The 24664-nt window shown below is 41.1% G+C and overlaps 1 protein-coding gene across 1 annotated transcript in view; it reads right to left on the minus strand.

The window, feature by feature from the left end:
• The window catches only part of METAP1 (methionyl aminopeptidase 1), a 28530-nt gene extending 10664 nt beyond the window's left edge, over positions 1 to 17866 (minus strand). The window contains exons 1-6 of the mRNA XM_086746376.1: positions 17753 to 17866; positions 7517 to 7568; positions 5046 to 5158; positions 3642 to 3702; positions 2329 to 2420; positions 1551 to 1634 (exon numbers count right to left, since the gene is read on the minus strand). Coding sequence (XP_086602502.1) covers positions 1551 to 1634; positions 2329 to 2420; positions 3642 to 3702; positions 5046 to 5158; positions 7517 to 7568; positions 17753 to 17866 — 516 coding nt within the window. The remainder of the gene's footprint in view (positions 1 to 1550; positions 1635 to 2328; positions 2421 to 3641; positions 3703 to 5045; positions 5159 to 7516; positions 7569 to 17752) is intronic.
• Positions 17867 to 24664: the final 6798 nt, after the last annotated feature.

Here is a 24664-nt window from a genome sequence, read left to right on the forward strand (position 1 = left end):
CACTTTACATTAGTAAGTTTTGACAAAGAAAAAATGTACGCCTAGCAGCTTTGATAGGTTGAAAATAAGGTATAAAAATAGTCTAAGTAAAAATAGTAAGTAAGGTATAAAAATATGAAAATAGGTATAAAAATAATTTTCTCTTGAAAAAAGATGACTCAAGGACTTTTTGGCATTATGGTATTTTGTTATGCTTTGCATTTCTTACCAGGAAGAAAGTAAAGTTACTTTAATTTTGCTTCTACTCATTTTTATGTTCAACTACCAATGCTGAAATACTCAGGTTTAAAACAATACATGGCAATATTTATTCAGTAAAAAACCCAGCCCCTCTCAATGACTATTTTTAAGCACCTGGTCTAAGAGTTTTAAGTATTTTTACAAAAGACACAAGCTAGACAAAATAACATTTAGCATCATTTTTTCACCCCTAGCTTTAAAACTTAAGCTGCTTCCTCTGCACTCACTCTAATAACCTTTTTGGGATTTTTGCAAAACTGACACATTCATATTATATATCCTTACATATACACACATATGCACACTATGTGACATACAGAGCAATTCTGGAACAATAATACCATACTACTGTGGGTTTTTATTTTAAAAAATAATACTGTTTTAAAACTGCAAAGTACCCATTAGCAATATCAGTTAGTATTAACAGTCTGCCGTGCAGAAGTTTCCCAAAACTGCTGGGGAGGTATAATACCAGTTTAACTGCTAGTTGTTCATATTGGACATTATGCATAAACAAATAATTTAGTGTTTAATGCAGCTCAACAGAAACCTCTGGCCCAATTAGAGTAAGTTCCTAACAGTCTTGGCTCAACAGCTGCAAATGCCGATAAAAAAAACAACCAGAAAGCTCTCTAACAAACTTAACTGTGCCAAAATTGTTGCCTTCCCCACAGTGCAGATGAGTATCCTCAATTATCAGTTTACATGCCTTATAGAGAAGGCAGCAAAGAAAAACAAAACACAGTTCAAGTATCTATGAATAGTCATACCAGGAAAATACTTGAACATGTACTTCGCTGGGTTGGGGCTTTAGTTTGCTTGATTGCAAACATCTTGTTTCATTTCTCTCTCAGGCTCCTCAGTTCTAATTCCCAATCATAAATAATTAAACTTTCTCCTCTGTTTGTCTTAACATAACACAGAGCACAAAAAGTCCATGGCCTACATATGATGTTCTTTACATAATTGTATCTGTGGAGCAAAAAGGGTTTAGAAGAAAGAAAATCATATGATGTTAACCAAGAAGACAGGTGAAGAAACTTGGAGGAAATCTGAAGCTGCAAGTCATGGAAGAAGATGACACAGAGAGAGGCCCAGGAGTTCCTAACTCAGGGCTCATTTTGAATCTACCATTGGGCTGTAACGTATTTCTAACATCCGCACTACCCACTAGCTTCAAATTGGCAAACAGATCAAAATAAAGAAAACTAATTCATGCAACAACAAAGAAAACCACACAACAATCATAAAAAAAATAGAGAGAGAAGAAAGTACGTATAAACACCAGAACAATAATAAAATAACCTTACTAAATGGACAGCATGATCAATTTCTTCAGTAGTTACACCCGCTTTCACCATCATGGCAGCAACATCCAATACTTCTCTAGCAAGCTGCAAACAAAACAAAATACTGATTTAAAATAAGACCAGGACTACTCCCTAGAAGATTAGCAACCCATTTTCTACAGCTACACTGAGATCTCTAGGAAAGTTGGGTAGACTTGGGCTCTAGAAAGACTTCAAGATATCTACAGGTTACACTACTACATTACCACCTCTGTGAGGTTTGAAAATATCTCAATTAAGATCTGGACCACAATTTCCTTGAAAACCATAAACTTAGGCTACCTAAATACACTTCAGAGTTTGACTTTATGCACAAGGAAGTGATTACAACTTAATAGCTCATTTTTCAAAAATTGTTAGGGATGGATCTCTGCTTTGCTCTTGCTTTTTAGTTTTTACTTAGTACTAATATTAGGCAAGGAAAAAGTTCTGTTTTCACTTATGCACTATAAAATATATTCTTAACAGTAACAATGTCTCAGCCACAGATTATCTCACTAGTAACAACAAAGTCAAAAAACAGATAAAAATCATCTTGCTGTTTGCAAAACAGTTTACTGTGAATTTCTCTCAAAAGGAGAGAAAGAGCAAGAAAATACCAAATTTCTCAAACTATTCTTCAGTGCTCAGAAGTGGTTTGAAAGTTTGTACTCTCAAATGTGCTGTCACAAACTGGTAAAATCACTACAGATTTTTAAATAATAAAGGCATTTTGTAATGAAAACCAAAACCCCCTTACCCTACACACTACTCGCATCCCTTCTATATCTTCAGATGAGAGTATTTTTATTTGAGAGGTTCCTTTTAAAGCCTGTTCTGATTCAGACATTCCTGAAAACAAAAAAAAAAAAAAAAGGGAGGGGGATTAAAAAAAAAAAAAAACCAAAAAAAAAACCAAAAAAACCCCTACATGTTATATGGAGAAGCGATTGCTACACATGTCCAGTCAAGGAACTTACTTAGCTTACCAATGGCAATAAAAGTACATATTTTCTCACCACAAACTAAAGCAACAAACCCACCAAGTCACAGCATTATCACCATTATCCAGATTAATTTGAATTCATAGGCCTTCCACAAGATCATAATGCCCATGTGTGCCCAGGATGCCCATTCACTTACTCACTTACTGCATAAGACCATCGTGTCCAGTTAGTCAAAACACAGCCTTAAAAATCATATATACTGGGAAATTATTTTATTCATAGATAAGCCTTTTTTTCTTTCTTCTTTTTTTTTTAAACTACTTTGGAGATAATAAATAGTAATAAATAATATTCTAAAAGAGTCATAAAGGATTATAAGCACTTGTGAATATCTCTAGTTACACCATTGCAATAATCAGCTGATGAAAACATGTAAATTCTACCAGATTCTGTGCAAGATCAGTTTTACAGTTGAACATCTATAAAAAGATAGTATTTTATACTGTTTAAATACTTACATTCTGTAAAGAATAAATGAAGAAGGGCTAAAAATTTACAAATAATTCTAACAGCCTTTACAGCAGCCTTTTTGGGAAATGCAAAGCACTAATACAGATACAGAGGGGAAAATACCAAAACAAACTGATAAGCAAGTAGTTTTGAATGTATTCCCTCTATGTCCAAAAATAGCTGAAACTCATATCAGTTTTCTTTTGGGCTTGCTTACAGCAGTTTTGCTTTGTTATTTTATAACACATTTACAACAGATACACTGATGTCACTGAGAATGGCTTAGCAGAATTCATCTGTGACAGCCAAATTATTGCTGTTTGTTATGAACTTAACCACGGGACTAGGACATGCATGATTTTTTCCTTTTCTTCCCAGAACCCCTCTGAAAGATAACACATTACAAACTTTAGACTTCCAAAAATACTTGTAACCATTATTTCTAAAAAAAAAATCAGGAACTTAATGTAGGGGAAGAAGAGGTAGAGTGAGAAGGACAGATAAAAGAAGAGGTTCCCTTCTCCAGTACCTCCTTCATGCTTTAAAGGCTTTTTCAATTAAACGAAAAATAGAAAGCAAACATGACACTCCAAAATTGTCATTTGTTTCAAGTTACCTAGCGGGTGATCAGCATAATCTGGTCTCTGAATGTAACTTGGCACAGGTCTTGTTGGCGTCTAAATAAATCATAGTCAAAGCCGGTTAGGTTGCAAGAATACTTATTACAGTCACAAAAACAGAGGCTCATGCAGAAAAATTAAATACAGTGAAATATGGCTAATTCCACTTAGATAACTTGTGTAGTATGCAAACACTCCAAAACAGTTTTGATTTTCGTTTCTAAAAGATTCTCCTGTTACTCTTTATTTCTTCATATTATACAGCCTCTAATATATAACTTCACAGCTTTGTAAAAATCAAACTTCTACGCGTCAAGTAGATGAAATCAGGTTTATAACATATTATCCCTGTTATACTGTGGTGTTTAGTTTGCTACTTTCCAGACTGCAAATGCACCAGTTACAAATACATCCTTCTCCTCTCTGGTTATTAGTGTCTATTAGCAAGACTGTTATCTTTCATCATCACTCTAGTCATCAGCACTTTTTCTTACAGTTTCATTTGCATCAATCCTACAGCAGTCAGAAAACAAAAAAGCAAGCATTCAGCAATGACATTACTAAATTACTTGGCCAGTGACATATCCAAAACATCCTTTCTCCAAGGACACTAACACACACACACAGGCTCAGGCTCTGTTGATACGTTCTCTGACGAGCCTGTAACAGATGGAGAAGACTATAGAGAGGATGCCACAGGGGCAGCATTTCGAGCATAGGCCAATTAGAAAAGACACATGGAAATAAAATGCAGTTATTGCTGTAAAACCTTTGGCCTACTCCATGCACAAACACGTACCAATTTAAAAATGCGGCTATACTGAGGTCATCTTCTAAAGCCACCTTTCATAGCTGAAGATGTTACTGACCTCAGTTATTCTTCGCCACTCCAGCGCTGGAGATTACTATAACCTCTGTTCGTTCAACAGAGCTGTACACTAGCTTACTCACCAGGTTATTTCAAACCAGTTACATAAAATAACATAAACCCATTTATTTAAAGTCTTAAATTAATTCACCTGAGTCTTTCTGAAACAGACTGCTCCATAATCGGAGATAAGAGTAAACAGCTAGGATAAGACATTACCTGAACTAGCAGCAGCTTTTTGCAGAATAAATGTCGAAAGGCATAGCCAAAAGCTATGAGCTTCGATCTGTTACTGATGCATGTTACCCCACAGGCACTTTCTTCATTTTAAATATACCAAGAGATAGATAAAGTTAAATCAAAAAGAACCACAATAAGAACACAGTCATACATGTCCTTGTCATCAGGTTCAGATTGTTCAAGAAGCTTTCCTCTCTCAGCTAAAATGTGAGAGGTAATCAGGTCAGAACTGGTCCACTAGTTGCTACAGAATGTAACAGCGCTGGAGTACAGAGTGGTACCTAGTGCTTACCAGTGGATAGTGTGGCCTGAGTTTACCAGTATATCGATAACCAGACCAGGGATTTGTGTTAATGTCACCTTCCAGGGTCCAAGAGGAAACTTCACGCTTAGCTTTTTCATCTTCTGAAAAGACACACAAAAAAAAAAAAAAAAAATTGCAGCAGCAAAATCAGTATTAGTAAGAACTATGAGGTCCAGAAAGTGACCTAGAAGTACAAACGCCTAGATTCAACTCTTTCTGGTGTTTTATATACTGATATATGAAAGTGTAAGTAACAATTATCATTTTGTATTGTCCTTAAGTTTTTTACATTCAAAATTCACATCCTGCCAACTCTATCTTTATTCAGTAGCAAACTGGGGAATGTCAGGACAGCAGTACTGAATGCACAAACGAAGTGTAGTAATTATTTAAGTTGTTCTTCACTTGTAGTTCTAAAACATAGTTCTATGCTTGTTTTCATTCTTGTGAAAAAGTATATTTCTACAGAAACACTCATTATCCTTTCAATTAACACTCTTGCACTGTAGACGAATGTTCCTTTTCTATGATTTCCCTTAGCATTCAGTGACAGAAATGACCTGGGGTGAGAAGGGGGTTATCCAACTGTTAGTTTCAATATATGGAGCCTGCTACCCCTCCAGATCTGATGGAGAGAGTGAGGGTGCTGCCACTTCTACATTTCAGGACAGGCAGCATGTGCCTCTTACAAGATGGTCCCAATCTGTTGGAGGTTCTCAGCTTTCTCAGCCTTGTGAAATTAATGTCTGATGTGGTCCAGTGACTGACTTCATTCACATATAACACAATCCTAACAGGGCAGATTGAAGGTGTTCACGTAGAGGATTGAAGCAAGAAGATAGTGAGCATTACCAAAAGGAAAAATATGCCTCCTCTTGGGAAGAGGAGGCAAGGGTTAAGAAAGCGCATGGTAGTATTAATCTTTAACTCATAACCTGGTAAGTTTGTTTTCTCTTTTTATATCCGACAAGAATGAAGACATGGGAAAAGGTCTGCCATAGAAAGCCCTAATGTGGGTTCTTCAGAGTCTCTGTGGCAGGTATCTGAGCGATGTGCTCACATGACATTCAGTTTAGATGACTCACTGAGAAATAATAATTTAAAAATCCAAAGTTTTAATGAAGCGGTATTTTGGATTCCCTTGATATGCTTCAGTAGTCTGTTCAGTAGTCTGTTGCATTGAGGTCTTGAGGGCTATCAGAACAAAGATGGCTCAGCAGTTATCCAGAAAGGCAACAAGATCATGGAATTAGTGGATCATAAAAAAAACCAAACAAAAAAAAAAAAAAACCCAAACAACAAACCTGCTGTCAAATAATGGCATTAGAAGACTGCACCAGAGGATTACTAGAACTACTAACAGTTTCATATCCACACAGGTACAAAGTAATAGTTCACACTTGCATTCCGTATCCTATAAGATCCCTTACACTGGGATGGCAGAAAGAGGAAAAATATTTGTAATTGTGTTACTCTAGACTACTACCCATGCAATATTTATCATGGGAAAATGAGTTTTACTGGGTTTTAGGAAACAAGGAGGCAAATGACTTGAGGATTTGACTTTCTGCTGTGCCACTTACTTTTTAATCCCACCTCCGTTTTAAGCAGCGCTTGATGAAGTTGGGCAGGGGGATGAGGGGGAAGAGGCAAGGGGGGTAGAACTGAGGTCTCCTCTCTCCTTTTGTTTCCTTGGTTTTAAACTCATGGATTATTTTTACTACTCAAGTAAAGCAGAATCTATCAGTCTACTAGTATTTCTGTACCAGAGCTACCAGCTGTAGTTAAGGCATACCGATATTATGAAGGTACCGAAGGTCTTATTACCTTCAACTAAACTCAGCAAAATCCTAGGTATGATACATCCTCCTATCAATGGCTGCATCAGTGCACAAAAGTATCTTCCATTTTCTTCCAAAGTGGTACGCCCCAAATGTGCAGAACAGCTGCACTCTGACTGGCCTGCTTGCATTTCGGCAAGTGTCTAATTACAAAGACTTCACAAGAACCTGTCCCACTTTACTGTCTTTTACTACATCAGACATCAGAATGCTATGATGGAAGAAGCCTAGCATGCCTTACAATAATGATTTATTACTCTCCTTGCCCCCTGTTTCAGCGTCCCTCTTTCTCTGTTCCTATACCTAGCAATGTGGCTCAAGGCATACTTCATACAAACACAAACAGGAAAAAACCCAGAGATTTCTGTTCCACTGTCTCTGAAATTTTACACAGATCTGTAGATTACCAGGAACTGGACAAAATTTCAGATATGCAGAATCCAGTACTAGATATCTTGGAAAAATCCATACTATTCTTAGACACAGAATCACAGAACAGTTGAGGTTGGAAGGGACCTCTGGAGGTCATCTGGTCCAACCTCCTACTCAAGAGCCACCTAGGGCCAGCTGCACAGGACAAAACAGATTAAAAGGGATTTTTTTTTTAAATGTACTTACTTGCTTTCTTGTGTAATAACTTGTGAGTAGCCCAGCTTCCCTTAAAGCATTCCTAGAATTGGAAACAAACAAACAAACAAATATATATATTTTTGAATAGCATTATCCTGGACAGACATGCCATCTTCACAAAACAGAGAAACAACTGTATTTTAAATGAAAATGAAAAGATGGATTTTATTAACCCTTGTAGCAACATGCAGCAAATGCCAGTCTTAACAACACAAAATACTACATTCTGGCAGTACATTATGAGCTGGAAAAGACAGAAAGCAGTCAGACACACCCATCAAAGTGAAACACACCAATCTAATCCTATCTACTGAATATTGCCCCCTTATCATTTTAATGAGTAACTAAACACCATGGTTGCTCCAGGTTGGCTGAAACACTGTGCTGTCCACGGAAACATGGAGATAAGAGTTCTTCTGGTCTATCTCCATATCAGATCTCACAGCATTGCAGTAAGCAGGATGGTCCTCCCTCGGCTCCTACAAGAAGCCATCTCCTCCTGCTAATTGCATCCTTTCTGCCTCCTTCCCCAGCACAGGAAAGCAACAGAGGCCAATCAGCTTGACCACAGGAGAAAAAATGAAAGAGATTATAAGCGTGGGGCGGGGGGGTGGGCGAGGGCTACTGAATGGAAATAGGAAACAAACAAAAAAAAAGTTGAAATAGAAATCAAGGAAAGAGTGAATGTGAAGGAGTTTGTCTTTTTCTCTTCTCAACAACAAATAGAGCAGTTCATGTGAACAATGAATCAGCAAAGGGGCAGATGGAAATGGCTGGCAGCTGGAGAAAAATAAAGAATGACTAAGATGAAGGAAAGACATGAAAAAATGAGAGATTAAGTAGGAAAACTGCAGAACGCAGCATTAAAAGTGATCCTTTAAGGTGCTAATTAGGAAATTACTTGGTTTTGTAGCAGAAAGTCTAATTCAATGTCTATGTGCACTCAAAACAACCATTAGGAAACAGCTAATTCCAATCATTTACAATAACAGCTCAATTTCTGAAGAAAGAAGCAGGAAGCGAACAGTTTTCCTTTATAAGGAAAGACAATACTAACGCTGAATCATCATCATAAAACTACCATCCAGAGCCAACAACTGATTCAGCCTAATGTATACAACACTCAATCAGTTCAAGACAACAGATCTGTAAACTAAGCCTGGCATATAACATTCTACCCCTGCTTCATGGTTGCTGTTGAGCAGTCTTAACTGTCTACTCCTGTAGAGCTATCTTGTCCCCATTTTCTCATTAGTCTGGCAACCAGTTGTTACCAAACCGTATCCACAAGACCACAGTAAAGCGGTGCACAAGTATGCCTGTGTTCAAAGAGACCCTTTTGTGTGCTATTTCCCTCATTACCAAGACCAGTTGTTTGTTGTCTTCTCCTATGCCATACACTTGAAGTCGCCACATTCTCAGGACTGGCACTCAACATGCCATGGTGCTATGTAGTGGCCTGGGCAGCAAGAGGCTTTGAAACCAACACTGGAGATTACCAGAATCTTTTTCAACAAGCAACAGAAGGTTTTACTATCACACTCGTATAACCCACTCCGTAGGCAGACCTTTGTGCTGCACTATTGCCTGCTTGCTGTTGGAAGAGCTGGGAGAAAAGGAGCAGGTTTTAACTGAGGTCTATTTCAAGAAAAAAACAAAAAAGCTAAAGAACCTGTTTCAAGGACACTAAAAGCACCAGTATGGTTTCAACACCTTTTTAAACACCAGGCCTCTGTTCTGAAGCAGAAGGAGGATAACACAACTAAGGACTTAAAGCAGCTACCAAGTCTCCAATTCACTGGTTGTAGTTCATTCTCCCCTTCCCCATGAAATTTTGGGGTGTATTCTCCAATGCCATTCCTTTCTCTGATGCCAACAGTCTTTTCTCTTTGCTGGTCCATAACCAGAAAACACCAGGTCTATGCCTGTATCATAACACCAGGTTACGATACTACCGCTGGCAGTATCATAACCTGACAGGCTCCATTTTGGCTTTTTATTTCCTGCAGCTGTAAACAACCTAAGAGGATCCTGCATAAGGCTGCCATATGTCTGAGTCTTCCCAAACATGTTTCCCAGATTTTACTTGCCCTCTATTTCCAGAGGAACAGCAGTTCTGTCAGAACTACTACAGCACAGCTCCAATCAAGCCGCTGTACAGCGGGACATCCCAGGCACGTGCACTATATGCACATCAATCAACTGCAACAAGTACACACAGCCGAGTCTGAAGCATTTTTGTAAGCACAGGCTATTACACATGCGGCGTATGATCAATGAATATCTCTGTCTTGATCTGACACTTTTGGAAGGCACTCAAAGGATACGCTGCATATCCACCTACCACCCATATATTTTGTGTAGGATCAGTCATATGCTTCCTGTAAGCACCGTACTTACCGGGTGCACACAAACTATTTATACTCAACAACTTACTGCACAAGCACTACATCGCACATGCCTGCCGAGCTCTGCCTTGGCAAACGCAGATAAAAAATATGGCAGCTGTCATCTCACAAGTTGGAGAATCATAGCCCTGGCGACAAAGCGCTACCAACGTACCGCTGCATACTGCAAACACCCTCACCTTCTGTAAAGCAGACTTCCTGACAAGCCATGGAAGAAAACCACTCTCTCTCTCCATCTGGGCCACTTTCTGGAGAATTTTCTGGAGAAAATTCTGCTTTTCACTGAGCCTTCTCTGCTGAGCCTTCTCCTCTCAGCCTTTCGCTGAGACATTTACTTCAATCTTCCTGTTATCACTCCTGCCTCTAATGATTCTTCCATGTTCCTATGCCATATGCAGATCAGGACAGAAAATTTTCAATGATTAAACAAACAAAATCCAGGAAAAAAATATCCAGGGTGACTTTTAATATTAAAATAAAGAAATTAAATAATTTTTTTTCAGATACAATTAAAAAAGGAACACATGACCTCGCATAGCTATATTTGAAAACATTAATTAGCTTCGGGGGAAAGTACACAGGAATAATATGGATTTGGCTTCAAGTTTCTTGGAAGACTTCCTGGATTTAATTTCAAACATTACATTATCCATTACTATGTCTGATATTAACATCCCCACCCTTCTCACCTAAAGCATTTTTCTTTTTATTGCATGCAGCTTTTTTATAGCAATCGAGACAGACTTGTAAACACTGAAGAGGACTGTACAAGAAGAGAGGTCAAATATAGGACAAAAAAAAAAAAAGGCAGAGGGTGGAGGGGTAATCCTCAATTTGTTTATAGCAATCTTGGATATAACTGCTCTATCAGCAAGAAAAATACAATTGTGATTTTTAGACAAAGGCCATCAATACATTGAAACCTTTAACAACATTCCTGGCTTAAAGCCATTCTGCCATTCTTAAACCAATCCCACCGGTTCCGTGTTTAGAGACAAGCTTAACCCAGTGCTCACTAGAACCTGTGCCTTATTTACCAAAAGGTAACCACAGGCACAATGAGCATTAGGATCCTGAAAGATTCCTCTTGGAAGCCATGTTATTTCTCTAAATGATTTTTACCTTAAGGACTCAGCCCAACATCTATTTACTGGTTGAAATATTGACAGAATCATGCAGCATAGTCGAATTTATTTTACAGTACAGTGCATCTTCACTATGAACACACATTACTACCAAATACCTTAGGTTGGTTGTTTGGTTTTTGTCTTTTTTTTAATCAGCCATTGAAAGAGCAAAACAAAACCCTTTAAAACAGTTATTGAGCTACTTAGCAAGGAATTTTTTCCCTATGTTTATTGTCATCTTTGAAGTAATAACAGGGAGCTTCTTATTCTGTTTGTTCACGTATCCATGCAATCTGACCAAGAGGTAGAAGAGCACAGCCAGCTGCAAATTCCAGAGGAGAAAAGGGTGCTAAATCAAACGAGATTAGGCTAAAACTACACTGCAAGCCTCTGTACAGCACAGACATAAACAACCTAGCTTTAAATAAACTATCTAAGTACAGGAAGCTATACAGGCACTACAATACAGAATTCAAGGCATACTCATTGCTTGAGTTTCTGAACTGCCTCTCAAGGTAGCAGCTCATTTAAAGTTAGCTCTGCCAACTCTGTCAGTGATTTCCAGCCTTAAGGGTGACACTCTTCTTCAGGCTCCCCTTCACCTTCAGGTACTGCTGCTTTATACAACCTGGCACTGGACACTGAAAATACACCTATCAGTGGTATGCAAAAACCGGCCCACTGTACACTTACTGAGAACTTCAACCCGCGTCCAATGTCCACAAAATTACCCCTCTCCATCCACTGTGCTCATCATTTAAATAAAAAGACAGCGCGAAGCAGTACACTGTATTTAAAAATGTTCTGAGCAAATTTTTAAAGAGAATTTTAAAATGTCCTTTGGAGTGTAAAATTGTCTTGGACTTAAATCTGAGACCATGTAGTTTTGCTTAATGAGAACTCGTTTATAACCAAATCACCTTGAAGGTATGCAAGACAGAAGACAAGAAAGCTTAAATATGGCATTTAGCTTAAAAAAAATATCAGGTTATCTGTGATATATATCTATTTAATATAATACAGGTTAACTGTACATTTTATCCATAAATACAAGTAACAATACAATTGTTAACACATTTTATGTTAAAATCAGTCACCTCTTTTTAGCATGCTGAACCCTATTCTTCTAGGTGCAGTACGAGCCGGCAGAGATAGCCTCTGGCCTGAAAAACTCAGCAGCATACATAACTAGTTGGTTTTCTAGAAGAGCTCAATAGGCATTTTCAGATACAAATCCAAGGGAAACACCTATATGCAGTACCTTGATACCAGCAACACTGGCTTTCTCCTTCATCTAAACCCTGATCTCACCCAGAGACTCCCAGGTCCCACGTAACAGAGCCCTTCCTTTGAGAAAGGGACTGCATTTTCCAACTCTTGAGATTTACAGAGGTATACAAGCGATTTTTAAGTGGCAAAAGAACAACGGACTGGAGAAATTAAAACTGGCCCATCCTTTAAGTGTATTGAACACTAGCTTGGAAAGCTTGCCTATAGGAGTCTGAAGTTTTACTTTCAGAAAGTTATGAGGGCTCAGCATTTGTACCTCAATGATAACCAGGCATTTACCACAGACACAGGTATTTATGGTGATTTATAGAAAATTACAAATGTCAGCTTTCTGGTGTGAAGGGAATCTGCCAAAAGATCTTCTAGAAGACAGTATCTGCAGACTGCCGTTTATACCAGAAGAAACCCATACGTGTTGCAGTTGGATCCATGCAGCAAGTTCTAGCCTATTTTAGGCACAGCAAAGAACAGTGAACCAAGAATTAAATATGGCACTTAAATCCTACAGTCTGACACAAGAGAGGAAAAAAAGTAGTTTCATCCAGGTTCACTACTCCCCGCTCCCCACCCCAAACACACTCAAGGTGAAAGGAAACAGCAAAGTGGGGGACGGGACATCATTCTTCTCTTCTGGACCACAATTTTTCATAAATTACTGTGATCTTGAGTATCCAAAGCTGTCAAGGGTCAAGATCTGAGTATCAGTGAAAACGTGCCTCCCAGAAAGGAGTACATCAGTATACAAACCCACTGAGAAAACAGAGCAGCATTTCTTTCATGTCACAGGAATTTAACAAGTCATACTCCACCTCAAATGGAAAGAGCCTCATTGGTGAGTATCCACCTGCGTATTCACCACCGCGAGTGGATGCTGCTGCTTACTGTACAGTTCAAAGAAATTGTTTCCCTTCAAACACCACAAACACAAGTCCAACCTCTGCTCACATGCGGTAGCTTCACCACGTCACAGCCCTCACTTTTGACTCTAACTGGATCGCTTGATATACCCGGGCCTCTTTGGGACTGACAACACAAGGGCACACAAAGCGGGAAGGGGTAACCATTCTCCTTGAATAAGTCAGGACTACTATTCTGATAGCAACTGTGGCCTCCAAATCTCAGAGAAAAAAAAAAATGAAGCACAGGCCACTGACTTTATAACAAGAGAATGTTTCCAGTATGTGGCTAGAAATAGATATTTCTGAATTTGGCTGGGAAATGCCCCCACCCCAGCAAACCTCAGACTACTTTGTTTTGTTCAAGACACTTATACAGACATAAATAGTTATGAGAGAGGAAGTTTTTATGAAAGCAACATAAAATTATTAGTAAGATGAATTTACAACTCAAAGGCTCATATAAAGGTGGTAACTGAACATCTCGAGAACAGTTACTACTTTCCCTGTTTATCATTCAGCAGCTTGTAGAAGGCATGGAAGAAATGTAAATTGTTTGTTGTATTTAAACACAAACTGTTTAGGTATACTACATATGATTTACACACCATTGACATGTGTATAAAGGGAGATTTCATGATAGCAAATTCATCTTAGTAAGAGGAACAACACACTTGAGACACGATGCTGGGCATCTGTGTTAATTCCACATTGAGAAGATACTGTGAGATGCAGTCATCCAGTCTAAGATGATAAAGACACGCAACACTGTAGTAAGTTTGTACAAAAGAGAAAGCAAGACAGTGAAAGTAGGTAGCTGGCAGTGACTGTACCTGATTTACTAACCTAAATTAAGATATTATTAAAGACTAACAGCAGACAGAATGCCTCATCAGAGTACTCCCTCTCATTATACCTCAGAGTGAAAGGAAAAAAAAATGCTGGGGTTCAGCACACCACCTCAGAGCTCCTCTGCTGCTAAAAGCCATCTTTGCCCCGTTTCCATTACCAGTTCTAAATCTCCTTGCTAGGCCAGAACTCGGCTGCCTTGGCCCCCTTTCCACACATGACCCACAAGCACAACTGTTATTCAACAGCTGTACCCCGCTTCCAAGGTGCACAACACCCAGAGATGAAACAGTGTTGGCTCAAAGGAATTTCAAAGGATGTAAAATTACTTCAGAGTAAGCATTTTCAGTGCATGATGTTGAGATGTACTCTTTTTGATGCAGAAAGAGGGGGAAAATAAATGACCAAAGTAATGTCCCTTTCTCAAGGAAAGGAGAAACACAAATGGTAAGTCCACTGGGGAAATCACTGTCTTGATACAATCTACTTGAAAAGTTTGCTTCAATTCTCTGTGAGCAGTGACAAAAAATAATGTTTAATCAATCTCCTCATTACACTGAGATTCTAAGTCCTATACCACCTGCACTTATTTTTCTTAACACATTATATGTTACTGTTTATAATCCAAACACATTGCTCCATAATGGTTACCTTTCTACAGCAGTTCACACTTTTCTATTTTTTATTCTTAGCACTGGAGAAAAAACACTTCTACAAATTTGGTTTTAACTCTACTTGGAGTTTTGGGCTGTATGGACAAGTCATTGTAGGCTTCCAAGCAAATTAATTAACCTAGCATGCACGTCTGTACAGATGCTCTTAACCCTCAAAGAGAGGTCAGGTAGCTTGTCACTCCCATCCTGCCCTCAGCCCCGAGTAAGCACCTGCATACCTGCAGCTAACACCACTGCATTCAGTAAGGACAGGCTGACTTTACGGCTATGCCAAACTGGGCCGCAGCGGACAAGCCTGGTCTTCGGAAGCACGCTCCTGAAGCACTGGTGTTTCCTGATCCTGCAGTGCACAGCTTTGGGGAGCTGAACTAGCAGAAAATTTAATGCAACTGCTTTTTCTCCATTAAAAGAAAATCCCAAAAATCCCAGAAGTGGCTCACCAAGGAATCAGGGCCAGCTTAATGGAAGGGGTAGAAACTTTCAACCTTGGAGGGAGGGAACAGGACTGTGCCAGCTATAAGGCAGGCCGTGCTGTGAGGTGGAATAAAATCCTAGGTCCAGTCACTAGCTTATCTAACAGTTCTTTATGCATGTAATATCATAATAGAAAGAAAACCACCAAAGAGAGAACTTTGGAAGAGTTTCACAAAAGCTAACCGGTCCAGTACTGCCAGCTGAAACTTTCTGTAAGTTCAGAGAAAATTTCCTGGCTTTTAAGACTCCTTTGCCTATCACATGCTTATCTCAACAGCCAGCCAGGCTGCCAGCGGCACCTCACCTACCCTCCTGATGGTGCTCACAAGACACCAGAGCAAGGCACTGCAGTGAGTCTCCTCCATCACATAACATACACCAGGATGATGGGGAGAGCTGGAACCTCGGGGCAGCCTGTGCTGGCCCCACAGAAGGTACCAAGGGGGGCTGAAGGTCCTTGCTGCCGGCTGAACACGAGGGCTCTTCTCTCAGTGTACGACATTTTTTGCACATCTTGAAAACAGTCTCCTACTGAATTCCTTCTCTCTTCCATAACACATTGCACCAAAACCTTCAAAGCACCTTTCATATGGGGAATAACAATGCTTACCTACTTTACTGATCAAGAAAACGAGGCACAGTGAGGAGGAACATCACACCCAAGGTCACTCAGAAGTAAGGTGACTGGGATTCCCAGTTCAGTATTTTATTTTCTAGGCAGGAGACAGCTTTATGAGCATGTAGTCAGTCATCCAGCAGCCTATTTAAACAAGCTGATAAATATGTCTGGTAATTCCCCTTTTACCTTACAATAGTAGCAGATATTTCAAAAGAATTAAACCTAATACATAGAAAACAAGAATCTCTGCACCCTATATAAAAATAGCCGAGTTGGGGATGGGAGAGAAGGGAGTGAAGATGTTACTAGAACTTCTCACATAGACTTGTTTGGTCTGTTAACAAATGGTTTTGTCACCACCAGCCATTATTTGTATATGCTGAAGATAAATTTATGATGAGTTTTACATCAGACATGTTGAAACAGGTAGTAAAATGCAGAGCAAACCCTACAAACCAACTATAAGCACCACATGGGAACTAGAGATACAGAACTGTCAGAACAATTTTGAGTTGCAGTCAATCTCATTTAGCACTGACTCCCAGCGTCTGGCACCAGAGACTTCAGGGGAAAGTACCAGAAACCGCACAGTAGGTGTGTCACACGCACGTGGGAAGTTTTCCCCTAGTCCTATGCAAACCATAACTATCAGTTTACATCCTGACTCAGAAAAAAAATTGTCGAATCAGTAAATTAATCTAGCTGATGCGACTGAATGATTTTGTTAAGTTTATCTACAAAACTCAAATTATTTCACCCTGAGTTATAATTCTGACAATGAAGTTCACCATTAATCTCTGAATTAAACACATACTTCCTCGCTGATGTGGACAGAAATTACACATACAAAAAGTTCCAAGTATTAGGCTATGTATTTTACTGTGCAATTTTAAGTTATTAAAAAAAAATTTAACCAACAAAGCGCCACTCTACAGCCAAACAGTCCTTCCTACTTAAATTAAGGATAAAACTATATTGACACTATGGTAATAAGTGAGGATAGCTGAGGCCTACAGAATACGTTTACCAGGAGCTGACGGTTTTATGACACCTGGCCTAACCTGACTCTCCCCGTTCAGTACCCTTCAAAGTAAAATATCCAAAGATATTTAAAAAAAAAAAAAGTAGAGCACCACATTCCAAATAATTTCCCCAAAAGCTTTTATTCAGTCGAAGGAAACAGAAGAACTGTTTTCAGAGCAACAAGTCTGCCGGTGTTTATCAAAGCCAAGCAAAACTCCAGAGCCAGAGCTGATGCAGACACAGAAGCGCACAGGCTGGAATTTGATGAGCACGTCTCATTTCGTCCCACTAAGCCCTTATTTTTAAAGGGGAGGGGTGGGGAGAGGACACAGGGACACACACCACCCAAACCTTCAGGCAGAGAACACAACGTGCACCCTCTCACGGCTGCTAAAGAGCAGCCGCAGCGTTCACCTCCCGCATTATCCCTACCCATGAGGAGCAGGGGGGAATCCCGCCGCCTCCCCTCAACTCCCACACCCCGGGGCTCCAGCTCCCTTCCCGGGGTGGGGGAACTTTCAGCGGGGGCACAGGGCGGACCCTCCTCCCCGAAACTCGCAGGGAGCGCTACACCCGAGCACGAAGGGCCGGGCCCGGGGACAGGCGAGGGGAACTGGCCCCTCCGCCCCGCAGCACGCCCGGAGCCCGGCCCGGCCCAGCGCTCGCACACCGGCCCCATTTACTGACTGGAAATCTCATTACGGTCGTTTTTTCCCCCTACTCCTCTCCCTCCCTCCATGTTTCCTCTCTGCCAAAGGAGAGCACTGCCCCGAGAGAGAAAAAACCCGGCCCGCAGCGTGGGGAACGGGCGGGTTCCCAGAGGGGCCCGCCGGGCAAGGCAGCGCCGAATCCCTCAGGCCTCACCTGAGAGCAGAAGTAGGAACCCTGGATGCCCAGCTTCAGGCAGGTCGGGCACTGCAGCTTGGCCTCGCTGCTGCAACCGGCCGTCTCGCAGACACGGGTCTCCACCGCCGCCATGCTGCCGGGCCGCCACAGGCGCGGAGAGCGGCGGGGGAGGAGCCGCCGCCCGGAGCTGCCGCCGGCTGGGGCGGGCGGAGAGAGGCGAGGAGGGGAGGGGAGGGGAGGAGCGGCCCCTCCCCTCCTCGCCTCTCCCCGCCCGCCCCAGCGCAGACGCGGCCCGAGCCGGGAAGCGGCCGGCGGAGCGTTTCAGCAACCGTCACTTTTCCAGAGAGGCCCGTTGGGAACGACCTGGTGAGAGGATAACCCGGCTGGCAGAAGCAAGAGCTCTGTGTTGAGCTGTTGTCAATGGCTGCTAAACCACCTCCAACTCCAGGTCGCCGCCAGACGCCTTTTGTCGGTTGGTAAGAGGAAGCTGCTTGTAAAAAAGAGCATGGAGGGATTCCTGTCGAGTAGAACAGCTGCAGAAGTGCGTAGTTGCTAGATCCTTAGTGCTGGGATCCCACTCTGTATTTCTGTCTCTCATCTTCCCACTTTGCTGGCAGGCACACCCTGTGATTTTGGTCAGCGCTGTGCAGGGTGAGATTCTCTCTTCCTTCTTCGGTGTTGTTGACTTCAACGAAAGTACACCAGTCTTTATCCTCGACTTAGTACCCTCGGCACTGGTGAGGCCGCACCTCGAATACTGTGTTCAGTTCTGGACCCCTCAGTACAAGAAGGATGTTGAGTTGCTGGAGCGCGTCCAGAGAAGGGCAACAAAGCCGGTGAGGGGTCTGGAGAACAAGTCTTATGAGGAGCATCTGAAGGAACTGGGATTGTTTAGATTGGAGAAGAGGACACTGAGGGGAGACCTTATCGCTGTCTACAGCTACCTGAAAGGAGGTTGTAGGGAGGCAGGTGTTGGTCTCTTCTCCCCAATAACTTGTGATAGGAAAAGACAAAAATGGCCTCAAGTTGCGGCAGGGGAGGTTTAGGTTGACTGTCAGGAAACACTTCTTTACTAAAAGAGTGATTGGGCACTGAAACAGGCTGCCAAAGGAAGTGGTGGAGTCACCATCCCAGGAGGTGTTCAAAGAACATGTAGATGTGCCACTTCAGAACATGGTTTAGTAGGCATGGTGGTGTTAGGTTGATGGTTGGGCTTGATGATCTTACAGGTCTTTTCCAACCTTAAAGATTCTATGATTCTATGAAAGTATTCTTGTCGTTTCCTGGTGTCCAAATAACTGCCCAGAAAGCGTGATTCAAAATCCAAAGTGTAATCTCAGTATTTTCTGTGATTGTATTCTATTCCCTGTGATCTTCTGGCCCCATTTTTAATAAAAAATATTGATACATATCCTAGGCTCAGAGGTTAAGTGAAAAGTTCCACTTACGAACGCTGGAACAGAAGAGGATACATCTTATTCTTTTGCCAGAATAGCTGTATTCATACAAACATACTTGCTATCTTATGACAATATAATCTTTAAAAAGTGGCTAAGTAGCCCAGCTAATTATGGGACCAAGGCGACAGATAACAAAGTACCTGATCCTGCTTTGTTGTGTGATAAACACTTTCACCAGCATGGTCAAACAACTGAAGGAATTTGATGCCATGCTATTACTGAAGTGTCATTGCGGGGGGGCAACCTTTCTTTCTGACAGTTCTCACCTTCATTTATCTAGTATTGATAATATTTGCCCGTTGTCTGTAGAAAGAGAATACTGTGAGAGTGTATTAGGAGAGATTTCTAGGATTCTTGTAAAATACAAAGATTACAACTATTATTTTCTACAACAAGTAAAAAAAAAGCTACGTCTTGATTCATGCAGCTCATGCTGTGACAGCCTTTAAGTCCAAATTCTGAAGACAGGCAACCAATTGTCAACCAACATCATGAAATACCTTGAAAGGACACCTGCAGAAACTGTGATTTTATGTATTCCAAATCCAAGTCATTATTAAAGGCTTGGTGTTACCTTAAAGCAAAATGTTCCTGAATGGGCAGAATCACTCTGAAATGAGCCATGTTGCTAGCAGGTATTGTACTGTGTACAGCCCATGAAAAATCAGTGGTCCTTTTCCAAGTAACCAAGAAATCAAGCTATCAAGCAATGCAGAACAGGTACCTTTGTACACTTCAGTTGCTGCTTTGTGCCATGTGAAGAACCCTGAGGAGTTGTAGCCATCATTTACCTGGTTAAGGAGAGTTTACAAGTACTTGGTGACACTGACATAGTGTAAAAAACCTGAAGCATACTGGTTGATCTAGTCCAGTGTCTTCTGCTCAAATGCCATCATCTGCTTCTTGATGAGACCAGTATAATCATCATTACTAATTTAGGATACTTTACTAAATTTTATGAGTATTTAATTCACATTTATTTTCATGTCTGAGTATAACTTTACAATTTATTCCTATTCCTGTCTTTCAATGCCCTTACTGGGACAATGTCAGTATATGTTTGTGCTCATTTTGTAGTAGTTGACAATGATGCAGGTTAGAAAAAAAAAAGAGGATTCCCATTCTAACTAGTAGACAGGGTTCCTTCTGTTACTCAGTTTCATTTATTTACTGCATTTCTGAAGTGAAAAATAAAAACTGGCTGTTTTCCTGCTTACTTCGAGAAGCCAAGGATGCATATATTAATTAAGCAATTTAAAAATAGATCTAATTTAGAGAACAATGCGCCCCCTAATTGAGGGATTAACAAATTTGCTTACTTGTCCTCCTCGATGTTTGGAAAGAACACAGACTGCATTTGTGGATCAATATAGAATAACTAGCTCTGAAAGATTTGACCCAAGATTGTTGTTGTGATAGTTTTTACTTTTAAGCAGCCCTATATTATCATCCCCATAATAAAAATTATGTGGATTCTGTGGTATTTCAATGCTTTTGTTTTCCAATTTGACCTTGATTTTCTGATTTGATAAGTGAACTGATTCACGCCTCCTGGAGGTCCAGCCACTGCCATTTCCCATTATCTGGTGGCACACTCAGTCTCATCAGGGAAGTTCACTGACCTTTGCTGTGACCTTACCTGAGTAGAGCTCTTTTTTTTCTCTGTCAGGCTTTTCATGTCACTTTCTAGTTGCCTGTCCCCCTCTGTCACAGACAAACGCACACAGAGGCGCGCGAGTCAGAAATTTTATAGCCCATTCATGATCCTTGATTTATGTCAATGCTGTGTTCCTGCTGTCCTCCCGAATTCTCCAAAGTGATGCAAGGCTGGGAGTGTGTGAGGTTAGCAAACAAGTGCAGAAGGAGAGGTCAGCATTGTCTCATGGGTCAGATAGCTGCTGCAAAAAAGCTAGAGCAGCTGGCAGCTAAGACAGCTGCTGGTTAGGAAGAAAATGGCCACTGAATTTGACATTACTTAATTAAGAGAGTGCCTTAGCTCATGTTCCCCCTCCTCGCTTTGCTTCTCTACATTGCCGTAGTGGGGGTTGGGCAATCGCACTTTCACCAGTGAAGCTCTTGAGTATAGTAGCTGTCTTCTGTTCAGGCTCATTGAAGACACAATTAAATGCCTCTTTGTTTAGCGATAGCTGAAACAATGCAAAAATACCACCCAGGAGCTAGACCACATGCAAATGTGCACTATTATGGCTTGGTCAGATGGTACAGGCACTTACTGAGATTCTTGTACCAAATGCAACAGTTACGTAGGTTGTGTGTATCTGTACGTGCGTGTAAAAAAGAGAAACTGCAAAACATCACAAATGCACACAAAGACAAATGTCTCAAAGATGGCCACAAAAAAAAAAATTCGCAGCATAATCTTAAAAAATAAGAGTGAAAGAGAGCCCTTGTAAGAAATGGTACCCAGAGGAAAAGATAAACCAATGGTCAAAGCAAAATAGCCTTACTATGGCCAGAGAAAAAAAAAAGACTTTATGAACATTCTTTGTAAACGAACAGACTTGCATTAAAGAAATGCCTCTCTCCATTTTTCCTCTTTAAAGAAAAACAATGTGAGACTTCAAAGTCTGTCTAATACTGTGAGTAAAAAGAGGTTGCAATATATTGTAAGCCCCTGCATCTCTCTTATCCCTTCCATTGGTGGAGATACAAACTAAATTACTGAAAGGCCCACTACAGCCACGGTTCAGACTGGAGCAGGCTTATCAAAGCTAATTTCAAGCATGCTTTCCCTAGTTGTGGTGGAAAGGAAGATCCTGCACATTCTTTTGTTTTGTTTTGCTTGTTCAAGCCACACTGCCCCTTGCAGCATATATGTTCATATAGTGGATCAACATTTCTGCTGTGATTTAAGGATGGTTCTCTCTGAATTCAAGAACACTCTTGCGGTATCCAGGAATCTTAGTATTTTCCAATGTATGCATGTGAAGCTGGTTGTTGATCATGGTGTCGTAGTTCAGGCCCGATCAGGACCAGACTACGCAGTCTCTCTCTCACTCCCCCCACTCTCCGAGAGAACAGGGAGAGAAAATATAAGGAAAAACGGCTCGAGGAATTTGAGATAAGGATAGGGAGAAATCCTTAAAGTTACCGTCACAGGCAAAACAGACTCGACTTGGGGAAAACTATTTATTTATTACTACAAACAGCAGGATAATGAGACAGGGAAAAAGATAACCTCCCTCCACCCCTCCCTCTTCCCAAGCTTAACATGATCTCTACTACCTTCCCCTCCTGAGCGGCACAGGGGGGAAGAGGGAATGGGGGTTGCAGTCAGTTCAGCATACGTTGTTTCACGCTGCTGCTTCATGGTTGGGGGAAGAACTCCTCACATTCCTCCCCTGCTCCATCGTGGGGTCCCTCCCACGGGCCACAGTCCTTTGTGGAATTGCTCCGGCGTGGGTCATCTCTTCCACGGGTGCAGTCCCTCTAGAACAGCTGTCCCAGCGGGCCCTCCACGGGCCACAGCTGCCTTCAGGCATCCACTTCCCCCAGTACGGGGTCCTTCACGGGCTCCAAGTGGATCTCTGCTCCTCCGTGGGCCTCCATGGGCTGCAGGGGGACAACCTGCTCCACCATGGTCGTCACCACAGGCTGCAGGGGAATCTTGGCCAGGAGCCGCATTACTCCTCCCCCTCCTTCTGAACTGACCTTGGCGTCTGCAGCCGTTCCTCACAACAGGCTGGTAGATGTCTCTCAGGATCTTTTTTTACATCTTATTCTTATTCACTTCTCATCACCTTTCCACTTCTTGCAGCCGGGCTGGACCGAGTCGGGTCCAGTCGGCCGCCTGGCAAGAGGCCAGAGGGTGAGGCCTGCAAGGCCCATGAGGCCTGCGCCTCCCCCTCTGCACCTCTGCCCCCGCTCAGCTTCTTCATATCTTCTCTTCTCTTTTTTTTTTTCTGTTTTCCCCTTCTTAAATATGTTATCACAGAGGCGTTATCACGGAACATTCTGCTACCAATCGGCTCGGCCTTGGCCAGCAGTGGGTCCGCCCTACACCCGGCCGAGTCCACTGAACAAAGGGGAGCAACTTCTAGCAGTTTCCTACAGAAGCTGCCACCTTAGGCCCCCCCCTCACTAAATAAAACCACGACACATGGGACAAGAACAAAGGAAAACAAGCCACATGTTTTTAAATAAAACAGTATTTTATAAAAAGCATTCCTATTTAACCAATAAGTTGCAAGCTTTAAAGAGAGAAACTCCAGCGCTTGTAATATTTGAAAGAATCCATGAGTGTTTCTAGAGATGATAAAAAATTTTGTTCTTTACTGTGGAAACACAATAAAGTCATGGAGTGAAGTTCTGGCCCAATGAATTCAATGGGCATGTTACTGATATCAACAGAGATTTCACCCAGTATTTGACATCAAAGTCAAGGTAATAAAAAAAAAAGACTTTATAGGAGTAAAATACTAACAGTATTTTGTTTCCACTTTAGATATCATAGACAATACTATGAGACATTAAAAATTCTTTTTGTTTTCAGATTTCAAAATCAAACTAAGATGATCAGATTTTTAGTCACATAAAACACAATGATTCTAAAATTGTTATGTTGCTGATGTGAGTGATCTGCTCCATTTCCACTCAAATCAGAGAGATACAGGTGTGCAGATCAATTAGAGCTTACACTTGCACGTGTCTGACTTTGATGCCACACATTGCAGAATGAAACAGACATTCCTAACAACTACTTAAATTCACACTGAAAACTGACAGAGCTCTAAAGTGTGCAAGGATTACTGAAGAAGAGATAGTCAACATTTCTTACTTCGCACTCTTCTTTTTTTCCACTATAACTCCAAAAGGTGTGATTTTGTGGATGCATCTGGGTGCCTTCTATCTTGATTTTCCTTTTAGCTTGGAGATGATGTCACTTGCAAGGCAGCCACATCACTTCTGAGGACCTTGCTTATGTGTGTCAGTGACTCGAAGAAAAGATTACGGTAGCTCATAATCCTCTCATTGCTATTACACTCTGTTGGATAACTTCTGATGTCATCTTCAGAAGCTTTGTGCCTCTGTAACTTAACAAATCAAAGAAAAACATATACCAAATCACAAGACCTGCTTGCTACCTATTTGCGCGGTAATAAGCTAGGCCATGTTCTGAACTCAGATGTACTACATTCACCTGTCTTATTAAACATTGGTAGAAAGCATACCTGTCTTAGAGGGGACTTTATGCTCTTATCCCTGTATGGCATAAGAACAGTGAAAGAGCCAGACACTTTATGACATTCAGTATCATTTGGTTGTTAACGCTCATTCACAGTTCTTCTCAGTAAAATGACATTCAAAGCTATAAAATGTAGGTCTGTACACTTGGCTCATTTAGAATAAAAATACAAAGTGAAACGCAGAAGAAGCCGAGGATAAAATGATAGTAGAGGAAGAGGATTCTGGATGGATTATCTTTATTTATGTTAAGAGACTTAAAGGC

This window comes from Chlamydotis macqueenii, chromosome 4 (genome assembly GCF_036417535.1).
Source record: "Chlamydotis macqueenii isolate bChlMac1 chromosome 4, bChlMac1.mat, whole genome shotgun sequence".
NCBI lineage: Eukaryota > Metazoa > Chordata > Aves > Otidiformes > Otididae > Chlamydotis > Chlamydotis macqueenii.